A 26559-nucleotide genomic window follows, 5' to 3' on the forward strand; every position below is an offset into this window, starting at 1 on the left:
CGCCCGTGCTGAAAACACTTCCCATGGGACGGGCCATCCATTGGTCCCTTGCGATGACTCACCAGCCTCTGAGTGGCTCCTTTTTCTCAGCTGTTGTGGCTCCTCGTTCCTATGTGGGTCCACAGGAACCCTATTAGTGGTCTTGCTAGCCTGGGGGCCACCATGGCCCCCTTCTCCCCTACCACCTCCATGCAACTTCATTGGAAGGGCACAGCTGTGGCTTTTGTCAGCTCCTGCACCATGTGCTCAGCAGTTCCAGCCTGGATGCAGCCAGGGCTTGAAATGGCCCAAGCAATTTTGCTTTCTCTCATCGTGGCTTCTCCCACCTTCATGCACTCCGTAGGTCTGTCCTGCTCTTTCCCTGAGCTCTAGCAGCCCCAGGTTGGCTGTCGTTGCTTTTTTATATTTGTAAATTGATTGCTTTGTGGGAGAAAGTGACACTGGGGACTGTCTATTCCACCATCTTGACCGGAAGCCAACAAAACCTACCATTTTGCCTCTCTTGTGGGAAAGACAAAAGGCAGATGGGGAAAGAAATCAGCTTTCATTGTTTAACTCCAGCTCCTGTATTTTAACTCACAGGAGTTGGTAACTTGGCAGGTGTAAATTTCCTTGTTCATAGTTTTTAGGCATGTGGCTGATTTTATGAGCTTTTGGGGTGTTCCATGAAGGAACAAAGCCGCATTCATTCTCTTCACCTTTGGTGATCCAGTTAATCCATCTGTTCTGTTACCTCCAGCTGAATAACAATCCACCCCAGAATTTAGTGGCTTAAAACCATGACAGCACACTATCTCTCACAAGTCTGCAATCTTGAATGGGCCTAGCTGGATGAATCTTCTCATCATGGTGTGTGCTTGGACTGAAATATCTAAGATGGCTTTTTCACTCATGTGTCTCACCTGGGATGGCTGGAGCATCTAAGACCTGGTTGAGGATTTCTCCATATGACCTCCCCACAATGCTAGCTTGGGCTTCCTCACAGCATGGTGGTCTCGGGGTAATCAGATTAGTCTTTTGGGGGGAGTGGGGTGGCTGGCTGGGGATCTGAACCCTTGATCTTGGTGTTATCAGAACCATGCCCTCCCTATTGAGCTAACCAGCAGCCCCACAGTAGTCTTTTTACATTGTGGCAGGCTTCCAGTTTCCAATTTACAGCATCCCTTGAAGCCTAAACTGGCACAGTGTATCTTCTGCCACATTCTATTGTTCAAAGCAAGTCACAAGCCAGTCTAGATTCAAAGGAAGGAGAAATAGACTCCACCTACTGAGGAGAACAGCATGCCATCGCAGCAAGGACAAGAATTGATGGTGTCATCTTTGTAGATTATTTACCATGGTCTGCTGAGTGATACGTCTCTTGATTTATTGATCTTCTCTTTTGATTCTTTTTTTTTCTTTAAGTTCAACATTCTTTTTTATTTATTTTTTTGATATTCAAAAAGCTGTATGTAATTAATGTACACAGCTTGATGATACATTGGAGATAAGCATATACCCATGAAAGCACTACAATGTATCCCATAAACCATCCATCACCTCTAAATGTTTCCTTTTGTTTGCTAATTTTTTATCATGATTATCATCATCATCATCATCATTTTTTTATTCTTAATGGCATTATTTGGTATAGGAACACAGAGCAGGCGGGAATTAGTCCCATGGCCTTAAACACCAATTTTTTTCCCAGCAGTTACAGGGTGCTTTGGAAAAGCATGCTGTCTCTGCCCTGGACTATAGGGCTGGACACATTATTTAAAGGCTCCTTTGACTCCTTTGGGAAGTACAATAATGGGTAACATCAATCAAGCACTTGCTACAGGCCAGGCCCTATGTTTATGCCTTTTTCATGTACGATGTTATTAAATTATCATAATCTTTCCAGGCCTATGCATTCGATTTCAGTGGCAGATTCTGGGTTGGTTCAGGCAGTGGAACACAGTGTGGCAGAATTGGTACTGAAAATCCAGAATGTTTCCCACACTCAAGGTCACCAGCCCCTCCCTTCCTAGAAACACTTATTCCCTTGGGATACTTATTATCCATTCTTTTTTCCTTCCCCCTTCCCAGAATCCTTTTTGTCAATATTATTCTATTTCATCAGCAAGATAGTTTGTATTCCATTAATTAGATATTTGTCCCACTCGGGTCCCTTTCTTCCTTTGCCCCTAGACCCACTGTCCTCCTGCAACAGATGCAAACAAAGAGGGACCCTAAGGAAGGCCAGGGAACACAGATCACCTGTGTAGAGTCTAGTTCGTTCTGAGTGGAGGGAAGGGCTCTGGGACCACACACAGACCACACACACAGCTGGTGCCCCCTACACACCCTGAGGGCAAAGAAATCTGCTCAAGGTAGAGAATGACGTTAACACCTGGTTTTGTACCGTTCCCATAGAGCACACTCAGTAAACATGTGGTTAGGATAATGACTGTTATAATATGACTTTATGTTGGGTTATCAGCAGACCCAGAGCCAAGGAAACACCCTGAAAATTTTACTGAGGTAGCACGCAAGGTTTATTGATTTATAATTTACATACCATAAAGTCATCCACTGAAAGTGTACAATTCTATGGTTTATAACATTTATGCAGTTGTAAGCCATCACCTCAATCAAAGTTTAGAACATTTTAATCACTCCAGAAGGAAACTTTGTTTCCATTAACAGTTATTCCACATACCACTCCCTTTCCCATTCTTAGGCAACCTCTGATCTGCATTCTTTCTCCATAGATTTGCTGATTCTGGACATTTCATATAAATGGAATTTATAGCGGCCTTTGGTGAAAGACTGGCTTCTTTTAGTGTCATGTTTTCTGAAGTTCATCTGTGTTGGAACATGTATCAGTACTCTATTTCTTTTTATGGATGAATTATATTCCATTATATGGATATATCACATTTTGTGTGTCCATTCGTCAGTTCGTGAACATTTGGATTATTTTCATTTTGGGGCTATTATGAATTCGAGCACTCATGTACTAGTTTTTATGTGGAAACGTTTTCATTTCTCTTGGGTAGATATCTAGGAGTGAAATTGTTGGGTTAAATAGTAACTCTATGTTTAACCTTTTAAGTTAAATTGTGATTAATTCAGTTAATCAAAACCGAAATGTTTTCCAGAGTGGCCACACCATTTTACATGCCCATCACAATGTATGAGAGTTCCAGTTTCTCCACATCCTCACCAACACTTGTGATGGTGCACACAGCATTTTAACTAGCCTTTCACTTAAGTATCTACCCAGTTTGGGCTAAGATTCTGATGCCGCAGTCATGCGTGTGTGATGGGTCCAAATAGGGTTCAGGCATTCATTCAACAAGCATTTATTCAACATCTTTTCTGTGCTAGGACAGTGGCCATAAGGACCCTGTGCTCAAGGAGATCACAGTCTAGTGGAGGTAGATGAGCGAACAAATGGGTACAGTCTCACGCACCTGCCAGACTCATGCCAGAGGAGGCTTTGGAGGCATAACGGAAGAGCCCTTATTCTGAATGTCACAGGAAAGCATACCTGGAGGAGGTGACACTTCCTCCAAGCAAGAAAAAGAGAGTCAGGCCCAGCAGAGGGGTTGGCTGGCGCGAAGAAACTTCAGGAAGAGGGACAGCGTTAAGCCCGTTTCGTAGTCACTACACATCCCCCCATCTCCTAATCCCTGGCAACCACTGATCTACCTTCTGTCTCCACGGATTTGCCTATCCTGGACATTTCACATGGATGGTTGAACTGTTCATATATCAATTTCTTTGATAATTTTTTTTTCTAGGATCCTAAACACTTCAAGTCAGAGAAAACAGGACGGGGACAATTAAGGGAAGGCTGGAGAGATAGTCATCAGCCTATCATGTGCTCCTACAAGCTGGTGACCGTGAAATTCGAGGTCTGGGGGCTTCAGACCAGAGTGGAACAATTTGTACACAAGGTAAGTGATCAAACAGAAATTCCTGGGCTGTGGACAAGGTCACTCTCTTTATTGCCAACTTGGGGTAAATGATGCACAATAAATGCACCAGGTAAAACACTTTTTGGATGAAAATGCATTTTATATATAGGTTTAATTGTCTTCCGCTAATAGATGTTTTTACGTTTCATCTCTCATTCTGTGACCTCCGTGTCTATGGATGAGTATATTTGGGAAGGGGGCTTTTGAAACATAACATCTCACTTTAGCATCAGGTTAATCATATTCCAGCAGAGGCACCTGGAAAGAGGCCAAAGGGCTTATCAGTGTGTGCAGCTGAGGGTAATTTCCACTCAAAAGACCCTGCAAATGTAGGTACCTAAAGTGGAAGATGCCCCAAGAGACAAACAAGAAATCCCAGTAGCCCCATTAGACAGCACACCTCAGCATTTCTGCTCATTTAATAATTCTGTTATCAAACAATTATTAACAACCTCAGAACACGGATTTCAATTGTATGCCCACTTTAGCTAAACATGTTAATTTTGTAGCAGGAACCTGCTTGGTGATGATTTAAGTTTTCTCAGGGTTTCTAACATGACTGTAATTCTCATGGGGAAAAAATGGAAAATGCAGTGTTGAACATGGCCCTTTGTAGCTGTTCCCATTTGCATAAAAACAAATACTATTAAAGTTGTCTCTACATTCCAGATAGACTGGCTGTCTTTATTTTTCCACTTAAAAACTAATAAAGAGGAGCTCTCCAAAATTCTTCTGGGGGCACTAGAATTTAACCTTAATGTACAGAGCTTTTTGTTACTTAAATGGATTTGTCTACTGAGATTGGGGGCCAACTGACAATAAAAAGTTTAATTCTTAAATTTAGATCCAAGGAATAGCTCACCAGTCTCTCAAACTCTCGTAAGTTCAGCTCACGATAATAGCAGACTCGAACAAATTTGAGAACCTTGGCGTTTTCTTAAACAGAGACAGATGCCGATCCTCTAGTGAGGTCCAGAACTCATTCTGCCAGCCAGGAGTGGGAATGGATTGAGATACACCGAAATCAAGTTCTGGGACCTTCTGTTTTCTTTCTGTTTCCTGCTTATTATGCAGGAAGACAGTCACAGCTCCCAGAGTAAATATTTCCTAGCCTCAGCTGTGTCTAAGATTGTATCTTCCTTGACTTCCTACAATATTCCACCACCACCACCACCACCCCCTTTTCTTTTCTTTTCTTTCTTTTTTTTTTTTCGATCCTCTAGTGAGGTCCAGAACTCATTCTGCCAGCCAGGAGTGGGAATGGATTGAGATACACCGAAATCAAGTTCTGGGACCTTCTGCTTTCTTTCTGTTTCCTGCTTATTATGCAGGAAGACAGTCACAGCTCCCAGAGTAAATATTTCCTAGCCTCAGCTGTGTCTAAGATTGTATCTTCCTTGACTTCCTACAATATTCCACCACCACCACCACCACCCCCTTTTCTTTTCTTTTCATTTTTTTTTTTTTGCTGCTTTTTAACCCAAAATGATCTCTTACTAGGACCATTATCATAGTGCATGATATTTATTTATTTCCTCTCACGAACGTATTTAGATTGTCCCAGGACTCACTGTATGCCTTTTCTCAGATAATTTTGGCTAGTTTTAAGAAATTTTTCTCTAAAATTCCTGTAAGATTTATTTTTTGGTCACAGGCATTCCCATTGCCCATTTCTAAATATAATAAAGTGCGATCAACACCCCAAAACACACCTGCTCTGGCACATGAGTTGCTAATGAGTATCTGAGGCTAGCATTCGCATGGGTTTAAAGTGTCAGGGATGCCTTTCTCTGAACACCTTTATTTTTTTAAGAATCTATTCACAGTTAAGGGGAAAAAATGTTCGAAAGTGAGCCATTAGCACATTATTGAATTCCTGTTTCGAGCCGGCAGCTGTGTTGTGCTTAATGTAATAGGGTGTATTTACTGATGCTTCAACGCTGCTCTTTTGATTTTCATGAATTTGACACACTCAGCACTCAAGTGTGTATGGCTATGCGTTGTTTCTTACATTCATTTCCAAATCATAAAAGCCTCACTAGATATCCAGAGGCCTGGAGTAATAAACACTTCATTATAAATGCTTCCCTCATTTCTGTGAATTCGCTGAATTAAAATCCTTCATTTATTAAAACATGCTTGAACCTTCCACGAGAGGTTTTTGACAATTGCGATTTGTTTGGCCTAAAGAAAGGAATGTCGGAGAGACACTGAGTAGCCAAGAAACATAAAAAGGCATATTTATATAGGACGAAAAAGAATACCATGAAACAGAAGCACGTATCACACACACACATGCACAAATGGTATACTCGTGTATCATTTTCTGAGCTCTCTATTGCCATTATGTGTCACCATAAGAAACAATTCCTTTTGTCTTCAGTCAAGCTTATCATTCCCATTATGTTCTATTCTAGTTCAGGTCTCTTATTTCATCTCTTTCAACATTAGTTGACTAAACTGCTACTTTTTCCTTCTACTACATGAAAGTCAAGCCTAAAAGAATATTTACTTATCTTGTATCTCACATTTTCACTTATTTTTTTTTTAAATTGAATCAATATTTAGGATATTTCATCAGAGAAGAGGGAATGTTAAGTGTCCTTTGCTAGAAATGACATGCTGCCCAGAAAAATGTTCACAATTTCCAACATTTATGACCTCCTGGTACCAGGGAGACACACACCCTCCCACAAATGAAAAATGGATGCTGTTTTAGTTAAAGATAGATGAAGAGCAAAACTTCAAGGTGATTCAACTAAAGATTCATTCGAATTACTGCTGTATGACTGCCAAGTGGTTGTCATTACTTTGTACACACTCCCAGCCTGACTCTCAAATAAGACAAAAAGACTCATCCACAGCAAGTATCTGCACGCCACGGAACGGGCCGGGGTGAGCAGACACAGTGTCTGTGGGTGCCAGCTTGTAATTGTCATCACATATGGACAAAGGGATTGAGAAATCTGTAATTGCCAGGATTCCCAGTATGGGAAACAACCTATTTTCCAGATAGTTTTAATCAAACATGGTATTATTTCAGCCTCCTTCTTTCACTTTTTAGGTGGTACGAGACATTCTGCTGATTGGACATAGACAGGCTTTTGCATGGGTTGATGAGTGGTATGGTAAGTCAATTTCCCCTAAATAACTAGTAGAACAACTTCATAACATGTTGACATGGGCTTTCAGTCCCTCTGGCTACGACTGCTACCTAGAAGGATGACAACAAAGGCCAGGCTGCCACTTCCTGTATGGGAAATAGCACTAACCACTGAGCATAATGAAAACGTCATTATAGAAGCTTGGTCTAAAATAACCACGACTGCTACCTAGAAGGATGACAACAAAGGCCAGGCTGCCACTTCCTGTATGGGAAAATAGCACTAACCACTGAGCATAATGAAAACGTCATTATAGAAGCTTGGTCTAAAATAACCACAGAGTTATTGACTAAGTAGGACCTCTCAGTATGTTTGATGCTTGCATAGTTGATTATGCAGGGCTCCATCATTCTCTGTTGGATGGGTTTCAAATCCCTCCTAATTTATCCCAAACTTCAATTCAAGAACAAAGCTGTCTGAAGTATCATGTCAAGTAAAAGCAGTCCTTTGATTCAGAGAAAACTTGAAACAATCCCTCACCAAACACATGCAGGTTCTGCAAGAATTCAAGGGCAGACAAAGGCACAGGTGCTTCGTTAATCCTAATTGAAATTATTGTTCTGGCTTTTTTTCATGACATGGGATGAATTCTGCATATTGCCAGTTAATGAAAACAAGGTTTGCTTCATTCTGCCATGGGTGGACCAACCTTCCCAGTCCTCAGCACCACTGTTTTGCCCACATGAATCCTCTGATTCTCAGAATCAGTCATCAGATGACTGGTGTCCTTGGTTATAAATAGAAGCAAACACTTCCAATTGGTGACTTAGGTTAGAACTGATATTCAGGCTGATTTTCTAATGAAATGCCCTCCTCCTTGGACCTTTCCTAAGTCACATTAAATTTGTTCTGTGTGTAGCCTAGATTGCATTTTGGTCCTTTTCCATCATTGTTCCACCAATTCCCTCCCTTTTTTAAGCAGAAAGCACCAAATTTAAAGTAAAAGGATATGTTGGATGGAATGGACAAAGACAGTGATTGTTATTAATGTTGTAGCTATTTCTGAGCCACATTTAAAAAGACATGGTTCTGTAGACTACGATCTTTTTCTTTTTCTTTTTTTCTCAACTTTCCCAGATCCGCACCTTCTGAAGGCCTAATGCATCTTCCTGTGTTTGTCCAAAGGCAGATCATCATCTACTCTCCCTTATCGCGCCCCCCTCCCCACCACTGGGTGGGCGCTGTTCTCATGCAACAGGTGCACTGGCTTGCCACACTGTCATGAAGTCTCCCAAGGACCTGTCTATTTGTGGTTGTCTTTTGTGAGGCAGGTGGAAGGAGAGTCTCCTGTGATTACTTCCTCTGATCCTTAGACAAATCTTTCTGGTTGTTTTTTCCAGGGAGCTTTTCTCAATTCTCAGAGGGAGCACAGATCCCCAAAAGGGTTAAGAACTTCTGGTCTTTCCCAACTTGTGCTCCTCGGAGCTCATGGTTTCCTTGCTAGCAACTGCAAGGGAATTTCAAATGGCTATTCACAGAATCATAGGCTCGAACTGATTAGAAGTTTGACAAGAGGACAGGCACCTGAAGGGCCAAGAATCTGCCACTTTGAAGACCAAGAGACAGGGCACTTGGGTATGTTTCTCTCTAGTGCCAGAATGCCTTAGAGGACTTTTTAGAAAGGCAACATCAAAAAAGTTAGCCAGGCTTTGATCAAGAGGACAAAACACTGCAAGGCTGTTAATCAGAATAGAGGGTTTGATTAGAGGCAGGATTTGGGAAGAAAAAATAATGTGAGTGGGAATCTAGTAAGTGAATGGCTGGTACAGATGGTGGGGGCTGACTCTTCTCTGTCTCAGCTAAACCCAGGGCAAGAAAGAGACTTAAGGACTTTTAATTTTTTTTTTAAAAAATTGTTTTAAAGAATTATCAGATTATTACAAGAACTCGGAGCTGGAATAATGCTCAGAAACTCTGGGGATGTAGTGTTCTAACAAGCCCCCCCCCAGATGATTCCAATGCTGGCTGAAGTTGAAGAACTATTGGTTTAGCATGGGCCATAAACCAGATTGGACTGTAAAGATGGTTTAGTTAAGTCAGTCCACATAGGTTAAACTAGAAAATCATAGATGTATTTGGTACCAACTGCTAAACTCTAATGCCTTGTGAGAATTAGAAAAAAACACCCCCTTTAGAGGGATGAATTTTCAAAAGGCAGACTCAATAGGTGCTATGGGCTTGGGGCTGAATTTTATCCCCATTCGATCTTCAGCTGGGTATTTGCACAGTGCACAAACCGTACACCCTTATGCGGTGGCAGCTCTGGATTATCTTCCTCTCTAATTAGACTCATCACCTCCAAGGTTTAATTAAGAGTCAAGAAAAAGGACACTGTAGAGGGTGGTGATCTTTTCTCACCCAAGGACTAATTTTACATCTCTTCTAAGTTTCAGCATTTGGCTGTCACGAAACTATTTTGCTAAACAGATTTTATTTTGTTCATGTTCATTAGAAAGGGTAACTATTTCCATGTTGGAAGAGTTGAGTTTGTCTTTCAAAGCCCTGATTGGTCTTTGTCCATGAGCCTTGGGTCTCTCTGCATGACTAGAACATTAATCAGAGAAGCAGCAACACCACATTTCAGAAGATAGGGTGAGAGGGGAGGCGGATAAAAATAGGCAGCCAAGCTTTGCAAAAGCATGGTTTTGCTTCACAATCTGACAGTATTTGGGAGAAGAGCACAGAAGATTGCCACAGGGAGCCTGTGAATGAGTGGAATGTCACAAATGTCTTTGAAAACCTGATTCTTCCCTAAAAGTATGAGGGAGGGGAAGTTCTGACAGGTAGAGATGAAGCTACCTTGTGAGAGTGACTTAGAAATCAGCCTGGAGTCCCTAGAACAACAAGTAACGCAACAACGAGTGACGCGAGCTCAAGGTGGAGAAGGAAGCCTGCTAGGGACTGCATTAACTGTTTGAGTTCACCACGCCAGTATGTTCCAATGGTCTCATATTTCCTGAAGTCTGAACTTAAGTGCATGGCTCTTATTGCAACATTTTATGTGTGTCCTTATGTTCATTTTTTATAGGGAGAGAACCCATAGCCTTCCATCAGATTTTCAAAGGAGTCTGTAAACCCTTCCCCTATTCACCCCCTACCCCCAATTAAGAAGTATAAAAAAAAAAATCACAACTGTAGATAATAGTTCTAGATCTTAGTGATCTGAATTACGTGGTGGGGGTATGAACCAAGCCTTGAGGATTGGCTACTTTCACTACTAAAAAGTGGAGTCACCCCAAGCTTTTTGTAACAAACATGTATTGAATTGATCATCATTCTAAAGCATTAAAAAATGGCACTTCCCCAAGGATAGCTGCCATTTTGCTGGAGCCAAAGGAGTATCACATCTAATTCATGATTTCTGGAGCCTCCCTGACCCAACTACTTGTTCAGACTTCAATTTTGACTTAAAATGAGAAAAAAATGACTTCTGGTTTGTCTGAGGAGCCCAGAAGTGGAGATAAAATGTTCATAGAAGGAAATAAAGTATAATGTGCCATTGGACAGGTCATTGAATTAAATATAAGACTCTCCTTTTTAAATTTCAGCTGCTGCAATACAATGAAGGGAAATTCATGCTTGTAGATGCTCTATTCCAGGGCATTTTTAGTTTCTCTGTGCATTCACCTGACTTCTACCCTAAAGTCCTTTCAAATATGTGATCTTGCCTCCACTTCCTGTGAAATCAACCTGCCTTCCTTAAAAACAAAATGATTGAAAGAGAGTTGCCACCATAAACAAAGTTAAAAGACTAGGAGAAAATATTTGCAACGTATGTAGCCAACTGAGGATTAGTATCTATAATATCTAAAGAGATCCTATAAACCAAAAATCAATAGAAGAAAAGTAAAAAACATGAATAGGTAAGTCATAGAAGACATGCAAATGGCTAATAAACTCCCTACTAATCACAAGGAATGTAATGAAAACAACAAGAAGATACGACATCTGGCCATTTGGTAGCAAAAAGTCAAGAGTGTGATAATATCCACTTTGGGATATAAAATGATAAAATACAAAATTTACTATGAAATATAAGTACAAATAACCTTTGACCCAGCCATTCCACTTCTAGAAATTTATTCTTAAGAAATATGTGTATGGGCCGGCCCGGTGGCGCACTGCTACAGTGCGCCGCTTGGGAAGCGTGGCGGCGCTCCCGCCCGAGGGTTCGGATCCCACATACAGACCGGTTCCCGCTCACTGGCTGAGCGAGGTGCGGGAGCAACACTGAGGGTTGCGATCCCGTTGCCGGTCCCCGGTCCGGTACAGGGGCAACACTGAGGGTTGCGATCCGTTGCTGGACACGGAAAAAGACAAAAGACAAAAAAAAAAAGAAAAAAGAAATATGTGTACAGGGCCGGCCCCGTGGCTCACTTGGGAGAGTGCGGTGCTGTTAGTGCTGAGGCCGCGGGTTCGGATCCTATATAGGGATGGCCAGTGCGCTCACTGGCTGAGCATGGTGCGGACGACACCAAGCCAAGGGTTGTGATCCCCTTACTGGTCAAAAAAAGAAAAAAAAGAAATACATGTACAAAGCTATTCTATACACATATATAGGTACATGTACACATGTACAAAACTATTCTGTGTGTTGGGGCTTATAAAAGCTAAAAATTACTGGGCCAGCCCAGTGGCGCACTGGAGAGTGTGCTGCTTGGGAGCGCGGCAGCGCTCCCGCCGAGGGTTCGGATCCCATGTGGAGACCGGTTCCCGCTCACTGGCTGAGCGCGGTGCGGGCACAACACCGAGGGTTGCGATTCCGTTGCCGGTCCCTGGTACGGGCGCAACACCGAGGGTTGCGATCCCGTTACCGGTCAGTAAAAAAAGACAAAAAGGAAAAAAAAAAAAAAAGCTAAAAATTAGTCTCAGTGTTAATGTCCACTGACAGGAACTGTGGTCTAGGAAATTATGATGCACCCATACTATGAACATTGTGTGTGACTGTTAAAAAAGAAGGTAATTCTATATGTACTGAGAAGGAAATATGTGCATTTTCCACTAGTACAAAAAGCAAGTCAGAACAATATGTATAGTATGTATAGTATAATATGATTCTGTATATATAAAAATGAATAAATAAGACTATGTGTGTGTGTTAACATACATGTCACTTCATAGAAGAAAAAATCTGCTAGCATATGCCTCAAACTCTTAACAGAGGTTATCTTCAGAAAGGGTAGGATTGGTGGGGAGGTAAACTATTTCCTCTGTATAATCCAGTAAATACTTGAATTATTTTTATGGAACATAATCCATGCATTGCTTGAGTGATCCAATAAATAAATCATAATTGAAAACCATATTTTATTATTTAAAAAAGAAGAAAATGGTTGAGGCAATGTACTCGTAAGACTCATAGCTGAAGTACATTTTACCCTTTAATGCAAACTTTTAGTTCATGGCTTAGGAAACCAAAGAAGATTCCTCAATTAACAAACCCCCTGGGACCAGAGCTTCTTACCCAAAGCTGGGCTGGTGGTAGAGGTGGAGATTCTGGTGTCAGCCCGGTCACCTGGCAGAGGAGAAGGTTCTATTTAGGCCCCATGCAGTGTGACCCTGCACATTCTGTGATACAAGAACGGGATCTGCTCTCTTCTGACCTGAAGGAGAGCAAGAAAGAAATGGTCTGGGCCAGCCCGGTGGCGCACTCGGTAGAGTGCAGTGCTTGGGAGTGTGGCGGGGCTCCCGCCGAGGGTTCGGATCCCATATAGAGACCGGTCTGCTCACTGGTTGAGCGCGGTGCGGGCGCGACACCGAGGGTTGCGATCCCGTTACCGGTCACGAAAAAAAGACAAAAAGGAAAAAAAAAAAAAAAGAAATGGTCTCCTGAGAGGGGAAGGAAAGGAAATTTTGTCCCACCAACGTGCAATGAGGAGGGCATTTATACCCCCAGAATACTTCCCAGTGCTGATTATATCAGTGAACCCCTGATAGCAAAGTGTCAAAGATATCAGGGTGTACTTTCCTTGTCAGAAGAAAGACTATGCTGGTTCCAGTATCCTCATAAATTAACTTCCGTGTTACTTGTTTAAAAAGACTTTCTTTAAGAGATGTTATCTCAGAAAAGCAAATTATGGCCTTTCAAAATCTATAAATTAAGGGGTGATTATTTACAATCTATTTGCAAAATAATTGGCATAAAAGGTTTCTTTTAATTTTGAGTTTGTCTGATATGTAAGTATTTGTTTGCTGGAAGCAAAGAGGTCTGAAGCTAAATTGTTAGAAGTCACCCTGAACATTGAAAATCAATCAGTAATGAAGACGAATCATCTCCAAAAGTATTTTCTGTCACTGGGCATGTGTAATTGAATTTATGAAAAAATTGATCCCTATGTAGATTTTTTTTTGCAAAGGCAAGACACAATGCATTTTACCAGATAACCTGAACAAGAACATTTTCACTTGACTAGGATTTCCATAAATTACTGAGAAATATTGGAAATGTTTACATCATTTCTATACATACTTGTGGTATGTGGGGATATTTCAGGATTTAGAAAAACATATTTTCCTTCAGCATCAGCAGGTACCAAATTATCATCATTTTTTAGAGAATACTCTACTAGAAATGTTCATTCTTATGTGGTTTAATTAGGAGAACTTTTTGTCTTTTAGGTGAAATTTCATTTCTTAAATCTTCATTTTTTAAAAAAAGGATTATGTTTCTAGAGTAAGCAGAAATTCTAAAAAAAAAGTATATCTTCTCCTTACTAATTCCAAAGTGATGGTATTCATCTTCTAATGACCCAAAGTAATAGATTTTTAAATAATGTTCTTTTTTCTTTCTTACACAATTAATGCATACTTGATATAGAAAATTTAGAAAGATGAAAATTATCCATAATTCCAACTCCTTGAAATAATCACTGTTAACATTTTGAAATGTATCCTTTTAGTGTTTCTTAAATGTATATAATGCTTTTCTGACAAAAATTATTTCCTATAATACGTATAATTTTTTACCTCCTATTTTTATTTAACAATATATCAAGGATATCTCTCGTTGTATCAAATATTCTTCTACCTCATTTTTAATGATTGCATAGAACTAAGTCCCCTGAGCTGTTTTTAATTTTTCACCATTATGAACAAGGCAGTAATGAATATCTTTGTTGTTAAATCCTTTTTCACATCCGTAAAATTGATATATCATCGAAAGCCCATAGTCACACAGTTGGAAGTCCCTATCTTAACTTTAAATAAATTAAAGATAAAGATGATTTCTGTTGGAATTCACTAAAACAAAAACAATAAAATTCCTTTGCTTTTCCAAATTCCTTTTTTCCAAATTACTGTCATGTCAGTGCCTATCTTAACTTTAAATAAATTAAAGATAAAGATGATTTCTGTTGGAATTCACTAAAACAAAAACAATAAAATTCCTTTGCTTTTCCAAATTCCTTTTTTCCAAATTACTGTCATGTCAGTGCCTATCTTAACTTTAAATAAATTAAAGATAAAGATGATTTCTGTTGGAATTCACTAAAACAAAAACAATAAAATTCCTTTGCTTTTCCAAATTCCTTTTTTCCAAATTACTGTCATGTCAGTGGGGGTGGGAGGATGGTGTCAAATGATAATATTGCATAGAGAAACTTCTTTAAATTTTAAACTTTTAGCTAAAAGTGATCTCTTAGTATTCTTTCCAGGTGTATTTGCATTTAAGAAATTTTCGTAACCAGTCATTGAAATTAAAGTGATTGTATTGAATGAATGTGTTGTTATCGTTAACTAAGATTTATTTATTCTAATCATAAAACAGTATTTCTTTATTGCTTTTCGGTTACCTCAATTTTCTAAAAGAAAAGCATGCTCTTTGCTTAGCCTGACTGCTGCTTAGCATTCTTGATACTTACATTGCTTATGGACAGCATTTTGATGGAAGATTTTGGGGTACCGGGAGGATCATCGGCTAACTAAAATAACTTAAGTCTGGATTTAGAGCCATACCCCATCCTGGCCCCCAACCACCGTGAATTAAATCATAAACTTCTGGCAAGTCTTCCCTTCAGTAGTGAAGAGAATCTCACATGACACATGAATTGATATAAAAAGACACCACATGATACAGAAAATACTTAAGGAAAAATTGCAGCTGTGAATACCCACTCTAAATCCCCACCAAGCCTATTAGTGATTAGGGTGGTAGATTAAGCAATTGTTCAACATACCTTCATTGGTAAAGAGGCATGAAGTTAAATTCTGCCAAGAGAGGAACAGAGAGGAATGCCCATCTGGGAAAACTGCTAATAAAATATTGTAAAGGAACCAAGGAGTGGGGTGGAGGTGGGGGGATAGAGCTATAGAGGTATTGAAAATGAGACTAACTGTCATTTTTATGCATTTCACATTCTGAAGATGGATGGGTTCCTTGTTTAAATTTTGTATCAGTTAAATTAAGGCAGGGTTTCTCAGCCTCAGCACCACTGACATTTTGGACCAGATAAGTTTTTGCTGGGAGGTGGGGATTTCGTAGGATGTTCTGTAGCGTCCCTAGCCTCTACTCACCAGATGCCAGTACAACCCTTTCCCAGCTGTGACAACCAAGATGTCACAAAATTTTCTCCGTTGAGAACCACGGGATTAAGAGATTATTATCCCGAAATACTGAAAAGCTGCAGACTCAGGCCAAAAATTATGTCATGTGCCATTTTATTTATAGGTCAGTGTGGGTGTTAGTCATGCCAGCCACCTTCAAGCTGTTAGTGTAGACTTGAAGCTCAGTTTAGACCTGCACTCTCTGACACCATGTGTTCTGTGCAAAAATGCTTCTCTGTGTGAGAATTGCACCAAATCTCACTTGTACCAGTGAACATCATTGTTCTGACCTCTACATACTATCTCCTGCAATAGCAATGAAAGTGTCCTTTCTGTTGTTAAATGCATTGATTTAAAGAATCCCTAAATCTACTTTGAAAGGTATATGGAAGGTAAGTATGAAACCAAGCAAACCTGACCCTTTGTCCCCAAAGGGATCTTCTAATGATGCTTTAGGAGATCTCAGGCTACGGCACTGCCCACGTGCTAACATTTTCTACCCACCTAGCTCACTTGATAATAATCATGTCTAAACAATTTCCACTCTTCTCTGTTCTTAGACTATTTTGACTTAACTTCCTTGCCCTCACTCCCCCTTTGGCTGGTTTAGCTAACTTTATGATTTACTCTTCATAAAGTTAGTCAATCCCCTGCTTTTTAAAACCTCTGGCTACTGCTAAGCTACCATCTTTCCCTAAAGTCTCCCCATTGAAAGTTTGCGTTTAATAACAGAAGTTGCCAACGTCTTGACCTCTTTCAGATATGACAATGGATGATGTTCGGGAATACGAGAAAAACATGCATGAACAAACCAACATAAAAGTTTGCAATCAGCTCTCCTCCACTGTGGATGACATAGGGAGCCATGCCCAGACAAGTGTATGTAGAATTTTTAAAACATGTTGCCCACCCTTTACCAAACACACACCTAAACTGATCTTGGAAATGGTGCAAATGCTCAGTTCCCAACCTTCCACAAAAACGAGTGATTGCCCAGAGGATGTTGGTGAAGAATCTGAGCTGGGTCTCAATTGGGCAGTGTCACTTCTTTCTTCCAGATATTTCAGTTCTTTAAAGCTGCTTGACTTGGGAGTTATTTTGGTCATAAAACCAAGAACATGGAGAGTGGAAACATGTTGTGGTTCTAGTAAAATGGCCTGCACCATAAAAGAGCGGAGGAGTGAAATGGATGTCTTACGTAAACTAGAACATGCCAGTAGCATTTAAAAACATAGTTAACACTCACTCGTTCATTCAAGGGAGGGCTTCTGGCTCATCTGCTATTTTAGGTTTCTTTACATTTGCTTTGAAATGCTTTCTGCAGCTCTTTATAGCTGTTTTACCCAATCAGTTCCTTTTTTCTTAGGGTAAGCTCAAGACGGGGCTGCAGGCTGTGCATACACATAGCTTGAGCAGCGAAGGGGAGGTGAGGTAGGAATGTGCTCATCTGCATAGTGGATCTAGCCTGGGACTTAGGATAAGCCTCTGAGAGCCTCAGGTTATTTAGTTGCACCCTGGAAATTGATAGCTGACTGCATGGTGTATGCCAGCATTTTAAACATAGTTATCTCTCAATCATTCATGCTAATAAAGAGGAGATGAAATGATGCAGCAAAATGTAATCACCAAATCATTTTTATGTATCTTCAGCCAGAGCTTGAGCCCTCATGTCTGTTAGCCCAGGCCCTCAGATAATACATACTAGATTTTTTTAAAAATCAAGAGTGTAGTTATAGAAACTTGAGAGGTGGCTATTATTGTAAATGGATGCTTTAGAATTGTGAAGACCTTCTGGTTGCACTTTGGACATTTTTAGTTAAGTTTTCAAGAGCATGTCTTCGGAATGTGCCCTGCAAGGCTCATGTGCTGCTATTGGTTGCATGTGTCTGCCCTTGAGGTTGCAAGGGCCCTAACTGTCCCTCTCTGTTTTGCATGCAATGATTGGACCTGCAGATAACTGTTGGTGCAAGATTTATCTTAGACGTTTCCTCTCTACTCACAGACAAATTCTGATGGGACTGCCCTCTTCCTCTCTTCCTGTTCTAAAGTTAGAAATGCTCTTTAAGGAATCTGTCCTTGAATTTTCATCACTTTCGATTACCTTTTCTTTTCGAAATGTTAGACACCAGCTCCCCCCAACTGCTCTGAAAGCTGTCCACTATAAATATGACCAGACAAAGGAAGCCACCAAAAAAGGAGAGACACCAGATGTCTAAAAGATACTAAGCACAGTGCTTTTCTCATGCTAAGTTCTTAAGGCTCACAGCTGAAGGCTCTTTGCTTGGTTTTGTATCAGTTTCACTATGATTATTATTATTTTATACAATTATAATGTCAGTTTACTAAGTAGGTGATAACCTAGCATGGTTCTCCACTCGGGAAAGCCCGTGTATCCTCTGGTTGCCACTCACGGTTGCTCCCATGACTTCAGGGTAAGAGATGCCTACCACATAAGAAGTTACAGAAAGTGGGTATTTTCAATGCTTATGACAGTTCCCTTACTCTTTGGAATTCTGTGAAGTTGGGGATTATTTATTTTCCCATAGTCTTTCTACTCTATTATAATGAAAAACAGTTAGAATCAGGAGGCTGCTGTCCACAAGTAAAAACTGCATGGATGCTAAATGAAATTTAAATCATCCACCTGAGCAGGAGAAAATTAGATTGAAATTATGCAAAATTAACATCCATGAGCACAGCAATAAGAAAATAAGTCTTTTCAGCTGCGTAGTTTCAAAGCCTTCAAGGAAGAGAACTTCTAAAAGACTGGCAGAGTGGAAAATCAAAATTCCGTGCTTTGGATGGTTTCTGCCCCCTGCTGGGTATGTGAAGTAAAGCAATGTTTTCAGCCTCTTGTGTAGAAAGTCTAATTTTTCAAAGATGATATCCGTTTATTATACCAAATACATACCATACCCCAGTTCATTAAATTTTTTTCTGAGAGTCTCAACTTTATTTTGAGGTAATGCCTCTTTTAAACCTTAATATCATTTTTTAGATTGTTTAATAGTCTTAGTATTTTAAAAGTGGTAAGTTTGTAGGAACAATTTTTCTTAATACATTCTGAATTTTGTATTATATCCACATAGTCACAACTTTTTATTTTCTTTGTAAAACCTTTTCCCTTTCAGAGAAGTTTAATAATTGTTCCCAGGAAATCCTCTTAAGGATTTCATTTTATGAGAAATATTTCTGGTTTGCTCAGATGTTATAAGACCTAATGATCAATACTGTTATGCATATTCACTCCACACCTAATATTTCCAAAGTGGCCATATTGTTTCCTGCTAGTTTATTCATGCAATATTATTTAATGAAGTTTCAACTACCAAGTACATAGTAGAGGACACAAAAGAATGAAAATTGGGTCTCTGGGAAGCCAAAATAGAGGTAGAAAATCTATGGGCAGCAAATTTCATGTTTTACTCAGGATGAGCCTTAGACCTTGACTCAGTGCTTATTTTAATAAGCCCTGTAACCTGTTTACCCTGTTCCCAGCAAGCAAAAATGGCAAAGGATACCAGGGATAGCCAGACTGACCGTAACTAACAATAACAATAAAAATAGAGTTTCTGAAAATGAGAGAAGAGATATCAAGCTAAAAAGAGCAAATAGGGGCCGGCCTGGTGGCACACTCGGTAGAGGGTGGCACTTGGGAGCACGGTGGCACTTGGGAGCACGGTGGCCCTCCCGCCAAGGGTTCAGATCCCATATAGAGACCAGTCCGCTCACTGGTTGAGCACGGTGTGGGCGCGACACCGAGGGTTGCGATCCCGTTTCCGGTCGCGGTACGGGCGCGACACTGAGGGTTGCGATCCCGTTACCGGTCACAAAAAAAGACAAAAAGGAAAAAAAAATAAAAATAAAAAGAGCAAATAGACCCTGAGAAGGAAACCATCACTGTGTGATATATTTTCATACGTAAGTGATGTATTTTCAATCTATTATGTCTCAAAGGTAGTAAGTGTGTATACTAATACATTAAGTACATTAGGAAAGATTTACATTTCAAAAAATGTTGTTTTTACTTTCTCCCTTAATAAGAACGTTTCAGATATTTGGAAAATCTACATCATCTGCCAATGCCTGTTAAAGGAGGTATCACTGGCTTATTTGTTGAATTCCGAATAATGCATTTTTTCTTTTAAATAAAATCCTCACTGATTAAGTGAGTCTCTCTTTTCATTCTCTATTCTTTTTCTTTTAAGTTTCCTTGAGAAATGGTTTTATTTTCTTGGCTTTTGAATAATTAGCAGGGAACAGTGGTGATGTAGTCTTATTTGTTTTTTAAGCTGCATTGATTAAAACACAGTGTCTAAACAATCTCAGGATGGATACACAGTAAGGAAACCAGTAACATAGCATCTTTATACACCCTTAGAATGCCAGAAGTATATTTATTGACTAAGAAGATAACATGTTAAGAAATTCTGTCCACCCAATAAAAGTATCCGTCTTTCCTGATGTAAAGTTAACAGTAATATGTATCATTTCAGGGCCATTGATTGCTTTAATTGCCTTCTCTTTATGGAAGACATGACCAGGTCCAAAAATAGCTCCATATACATCACAGAGTGCCACCATCACAACACCACACACACACACACACACACACACACACACACACACACAGAGACACAGTCTAGTTCTGTACTCTCCTGTTAAGTCCTTATTCAGAATACTTAAAATACTCATTGAAGAGTGCTTTGGAAAATCTTGTATGGATATTCATAAAGGAATGTTGTTCTCAAGGGTGTGCCTCAGTAAAAAGAACAAATTGGGAGTTTAGTATTTCAGTGATAATTTAGGTTGTGATCTGTAATGTGGACAGGCCCCTCTATGATAGTTTCTATAGTTCCTTTAAAAACAGGTATAGTCATGAATCCATTGCCTCTCTTCTAAATAACTACTCATTTTTCTGTTTTTCTCTTTGAAGACATGACAATGGATGAAGTCCGAGAATTTGAACGAGCCACTCAGGAAGCCACCAACAAGAAAATTGGCGCTTTCCCACCTGCCATTTCTATCTCAAGCATTCCCCTGCTGCCTTCTTCAGTCCGCAGTGCCCCTTCTAGTGCTCCGTCCACCCCTCTCTCCACAGACGCACCAGAATTTCTGTCAGTCCCCAAAGATCGGCCCCGGAAAAAGTCAGCCCCAGAAACTCTCACACTTCCAGACCCTGAGAAAAAAGTCACCCTGAATTTACCTGGTGTGCACTCTTCAGATAAGCCATGTCGGCCCAAATCAGAGTAACTTCATACAAGTATCTCATGGGGTTTTATATTTTTGTTTTGGGGGGGTTGTTTTGTTTGGTCTTGTTTTTAAAGAATCTTCTGATATAGAAAAAGACTGCTTTGTCACTCAAACATGTTCCTTCTATCTCTTGAGTGTGCACGTAGTTATGTAATTTCACATATAGTATGATCCCCTAAGTATGCCACACAGCATCATGTTAGATGTAGGATGTAAGACTTGCAAAGGACAGAAGGAATCTTCTGTAGCCATAGCTGTAAGCCAGGGAGGAAGCTTTGTGATTGGGCATTGGATGAGGTTGGCATAAACTTCAAGGGTAAATAAATGAAAACTTTGCACCCCTTTGTTACAAGGTGTGGTAAAATAGTGAAGTCGATTTCCTCCCATCAAACCTGAAACTCCCAAAAATACTCTCAGGCATAACATACCTAATTGTTAGATTTTGAAGTGCTCATCACCAGTACTTGAATACCAGTAGTTACTGAGATTCCTATTTTGGTTAGTCTGACTCAGGATTTGGGGCCTACTTAACTCTTTAAATTTTTGAAAATTTTAATTATTAACCTATAAAGGCTCCAAGTGCAATTAATAATAACTTATTTATACCTTTCACAGAATTTAATAAAGATTCCACTTGTTTCTGTCTTCGAAGAACTTTCCCCTTTGTGCCCTTGTGGCCTCAGAAATCTTTAAGAATTGCATGAATGAATGTGACCGTAACTGACTGATTTTGGAATGTTTTAGTTTAGGAAACAAAGGGCCCAGGTGAGGCAACATCTTTTATCTCTACAGGTACCAACAAACCTTGACTTATCAGATTCCATCATCCATTAAGATTCTCAGAATCTGCAGTTAATTGAATAGAATTCATTGCCTATTTGCCTATTCAAAGAAATTCAAAGGTAGAGTAAGCTAACTGGACTTCAACACTGTCAGAATGTCTGGTGCATGAACCATAAAAAACAATTGTCCCCCATCCCTCTCCTTCTTTTACTCTCAGTAACATCCAGACTTCCCTGGAACAGACTGCCCACCACCAGACCTTAGAGAAGACTGTCATTCTCTTGCTCCTTACTTAAAATCCAAATATTGGGAATGATGCAGAAATCGAGTAAATACTGTTAAGTATCAGGAAAGAATGGGCAGAATTGCTGGCTCCTATTCGTAGGGTAGAAAGGAGGAGTAATAATAGATGCCCGTCTGTCTAGCTTTCCTTTCTGCAAGTAGTGGTAATGCAGGATTAGAATCAAGGTTGACCGTAGGCAAGTTCACTCATCAAAGTGGCCAAGAGAGAATCTCCTTCGGTCACCTTTGCACCTCACTGCCTTTAAACACAGAAGGGGGGGCAAGCAGAATCTCAACTTTTGTCCTCCAAGAGAGGAAGAGAGCAAGGCATTTGGGCAACTCCAAGGCCCATACCCCAGATAGCCTTCCTGATCGTAACCTCCCACCTCAGGAAAAGGACCTTCCCAAAACACAGATTCCAAAGCAAACAAAAGAGACCAAGGAGCCACACGCTCCTTCTCTCACGCAGCCCCTCAGCCAGTGGACGCTGCCTGCGTCCCTCTCTCAGTGCTCAGCACTCTGTCGTGTCTTTCAGGTTGATACACTCTCCCAAGGTGCAGGCGCTGGCCCCATGAACCCAGCACCAAAGTGCTCTAAGTCACAGGTCAGACTGTCAAGATCATTTCTTTATCTATAGGTTGACATTTAGCTTAAAAAGAACAAACCCAGAATTCAAAGGAAACCAGTTGCAAGTAGCCTAGATCAACAATGCATCTCTTTCCTAAGAGTGGTAGTATGGTAGTAAGACACTTCTTTGCATGGTATGGAAGCATGAATTTTTGATTGTGGGAAAACAGTCTTTTCTCAAACCCCTTGGACTTCTCAATGGCTCCCCCTTCGCACAGTAGTACTTAATGAGAATGTTCACTTTAGGAAGCAAAATTCTACTTTTGGAAGACACTGAGATATAGTATATATATTTGCTTACTATTTGCAAGCTGAAATCAGGGTGGGGGTGGGATCCTTAATTTCATGTAGAGCAAATTGATTTCGTGCAGGTTGTTAACACATCTGGCACCTCGATTTTCCATTAACACTGTTGCTATTTTCCCTTTCTATAAAGTAGCATCTGCTGTCAAGGTCAACAATTTATATGCATTAGGAAGCTAATTTCTGATTTACTTTTGTGAGTTTTATTTCTTTTATAGCCAGTATAATGCCACAGATACCAATTGCAAAGCTACCCATGGTATTGTGATTCTTAGCCAACAAATGTGTGTGCTCTTAAGGTTCAGTTTTTCTGTCTATATGTGGTTTGTGAACATTAAAAGGGGGTGGTAGTGTGCAGATATTCATTTAGCTGCTTTCAATATTTAATCCAGTCATCACAAGGCATAAATGACTTCAATAAATCTTGGTTTTCAAGTGACATTTCACATTCTCCATACATAAATTTGTTATTGTGGAATACAAGCCTGGAATGAATGTGTATATAGAACATTAATAATTCTTATAAGGATGTACATTAAAAATGGCTGCATAATGGAAATTTAGAAGAAAATAAAGCAGAAACTTGAATTTGCTAAGCATGTTTGGGGAAAAATTAACTCAGTGCCTCTGTCTGCAATGTGGAAACCTACAACTTTATTCACCAAAATTGTATCATATCTGTATATATATATATATACATAAATATAGTATAGTGAATCAGACATTACCAGTTTTAAGTCTCTGGTAGCCAAATTAAAATAAATAATCCATAGAATAACATATGTTCACCCATTTTCATTTCTGATGTTGGTGGGGACCCATCAAAATGCCCAAAACTTTCATTAATTTGGGTGGATTTCAAATACGAAATGCTCCTGTGCTTTTCATTGGCTGTAGCTCAGGATCTTGCTTTGGCTGTGCTTTCCTGGGATAGAAGGTCTTGGTGTTTTTATCACATAAACTTTGTCAAAAATCACCTCTGAGGATCATTCCATTTTCCCACTTTCGGGCGGTAGTAAGACAAAGCAAAGAAGGAAAACAGTGAAAGAAGCCAAGACATTTTTGGTAACCACCATTATAACTGCAAATATATGGGTTCATTGGAAAACTAATTTATAAACCCTCCTGTTATGATTTTGCATCTGTGTGTGGGCAAAATGGTTTTAATTTATTTGGAGGTATTTATTAGCCATGTTTTTGGTTGTAAAAATAGATTTCCAAGTGGATGTGTAATGTGGACACTTAAAAAACACAACAATGTCCCCAAAAGTAATTATGCCATTTTCTTTCAAGACACTGTAATGAACAGTAAATAGATTCCAGCACGACTTGATAAGTGATTTTTCTGTGAAAGTTTCAGGGCTAATGTATTTATGTTTATTTTAAAATTCTAATTTCTTTAGCATCTCTTCATGGCTCAGAGACAACAAGGTAATAGGTCCCTGGCTGGCTTAGGTTAATAGGAATTTTACTTTTGAGAAGGGCCAGAGTATAATTGACTTTACATGTTATGTTTCATTAGACTATGCAATAGAGAGAAATTGTCTAAATAGTTTTAGTACCTTTCTGATTATCTGACTCAGTAGGCTAGGTGACAGTCTGCCATCTGAGCTGTAGTTCTTGAAATTAAAAAAAAAAAATCTGTCCACTGATAATTTGATCATAAATAATTTAAATCTATTCATTCTTGTTGAAATTGAAGTGTTACACAATAGCACCATGGTGGCATGCTGAGGCAAAACATACTGGGTTCTTCTGTGTTCTACCTTCAAAACAATCTGTTTGCATTTGAAATATAAGTGTTTAAGCTTCTTAGGAGTTAGTGCAATAAAAGAATGTGAACGTGTTGGGAACTTTTCAGATGCCATTATTATTGTAATTTTGTTGTTAAATTAACAAATGCTTTAGGATAAGCCTTTCAATGTTTTTGCTTTAAATTGAAAGCATGTCTGTTGAATTGCAAGTCTCCCTTTAGTTTCTGTATATCACCAAGAAATTCTTTGAGTTGATTTTGTACCTCTGCCACTTATATGTAGCTTCAAGTGTAACTTTTAGTGTTTACGTTTCAAGCCGGGATCTTGATTGATTAAATTAGTCAATATACCACTGCCACTGCTGAAGGACCAAGTTTTGGAAACCACAGTGTTACAGACTACAAGCAACGCAAACAAAAGTTGATCCTCACATATACCATCCTTCTGTGTCATTTTATGGCTGTTCTGTGTTTTTGCCCCAGTTATTTATTATTGTTAATAACTTACTTTTTCTTACATTCTGTTGTAAATAAAGTACAAAGCAATCTTCTTTCCAAGTGTAGATTCCTCTCTCTCTCTCTTTCTCAGCTATTCTCAAGGGCGTGTTGGCCATTATTAACCTGTGGGTCCGTGGAAAAGAAGCCAGAGAAGAAGGAAGAACAAGCCAATGGCCACTACTTAGACCCAGTCCTAGACAACCTGGGTTCAAGGAAGCCTCACCCACTAATAGGCATATGGTACCTTCAGGGCCAGGGCCCTTGATAGGAAAAGTCTGGGTGTCCGCTCTAATTATCCAGCCAAAAAATACCCAAGGTGAATCTGTAACCCAGTGGGATACACACATAGATTCATCCATCCTTCTAACAGGTGCTAGATTCCTCCACATCAAATGTGAGGCTACACACCCCAAGGGAATTTGTAGGAATGTCACCCAAGTGGGACACCAGATTCTCTCCACTGCAGATTGGGCCAGTTTTTAAGGTGAGCTGAAATCACTCTGATTTCAAGTAGCTCCTGTTGTTCACAAAGGGTCCTCTGGGGATGGGTACTGTGAGTACAGAAAGGCGTTATTGCCCCTGGCTCCTTTGATCCTGAAACTAATGTCAATGTCCACATTGTGTGTTCTGATCTCTGACTGGATCAGGCACACCGCTCATGTAACAGTATACCGTCACTGAACTTTCTACACTGAAAAATTTCCTGAAATCATACAACATCAATCCAATTAACTAAAACATGCTTGCTTTTGTAGTTCGAACTTCCCCATTAACACCCCCACCCTGCCTTTTAATTCTAAATTCAAAGCACGCAAATTTCCCACATATAGTTGCTGGCTGATATTCAGCCAGCAAACTTGGGTACAGCAAGGCTGGGTGTTTATTGCTGGGGCTGAACTACATTGGTTGTTCAATATTTGGATGCTTAATGTTAAATACATAGATGTTTGTAACACCCCCTATTTCCTAGCACAGCTTTAAGTCGAGGCATTATCTCATTATCATTATCCTTAAACTTCTGAACACCAACATTTTTTCTAAAATTTCCTTCTTTCCTCTTTTACATTCCACTTGGGGTTTCTTGCCTCTGACTTCCAACTGCACCTTGGCCTTTCAAGTTCAGGATAAATCATGTGTCCCTTCTCCAAGCCCTGTTCTGAAATATCTATCCATATCTGAAAATGTCACCCTCAAATCTGAAGCTTTGATGGCTTTGGAACATCAATCCACCTGTGTAGGCATATATATTCAAGTGTGTGTGTATTTAACTCAGTGACGTTGATACAAGCAAGCCCTGTTTTTAGGTTTGCGGATTGACTTTTCTCTGCTTAATTTATTGGCCCTTTGATATTTCATGCTCTCATAAATTCTCCCTTTTCCATAGTGTGCAACCTAGAAAAATATCCCA

The 26559-nt window shown here is 39.8% G+C and overlaps 1 protein-coding gene across 3 annotated transcripts in view; it reads left to right on the forward strand.

Annotated features, from left to right (window-relative positions):
• Positions 1 to 25211, forward strand: part of PITPNC1 (phosphatidylinositol transfer protein, cytoplasmic 1) — a 262131-nt gene extending 236920 nt beyond the window's left edge. Inside the window, exons 7-10 of one of the 3 annotated variants that reach the window (XM_008566466.1) lie at positions 3771 to 3926; positions 7012 to 7075; positions 16413 to 16531; positions 20589 to 20665. In XM_008566466.1, coding sequence (XP_008564688.1) covers positions 3771 to 3926; positions 7012 to 7075; positions 16413 to 16531; positions 20589 to 20594 — 345 coding nt within the window. In that variant the 3' untranslated portion in view covers positions 20595 to 20665. Of the gene's footprint in view, positions 1 to 3770; positions 3927 to 7011; positions 7076 to 16412; positions 16532 to 20588 lie in introns of all 3 variants that reach the window. The other 2 variants (XM_008566467.1, XM_008566465.1) reach the window with 2 other exon arrangements.
• The last annotated feature ends 1348 nt before the right edge of the window (positions 25212 to 26559 follow it).

Source organism: Galeopterus variegatus, unplaced genomic scaffold (genome assembly GCF_000696425.1).
Source record: "Galeopterus variegatus unplaced genomic scaffold, G_variegatus-3.0.2 Scaffold243, whole genome shotgun sequence".
Taxonomy (NCBI): Eukaryota; Metazoa; Chordata; class Mammalia; order Dermoptera; family Cynocephalidae; genus Galeopterus; species Galeopterus variegatus.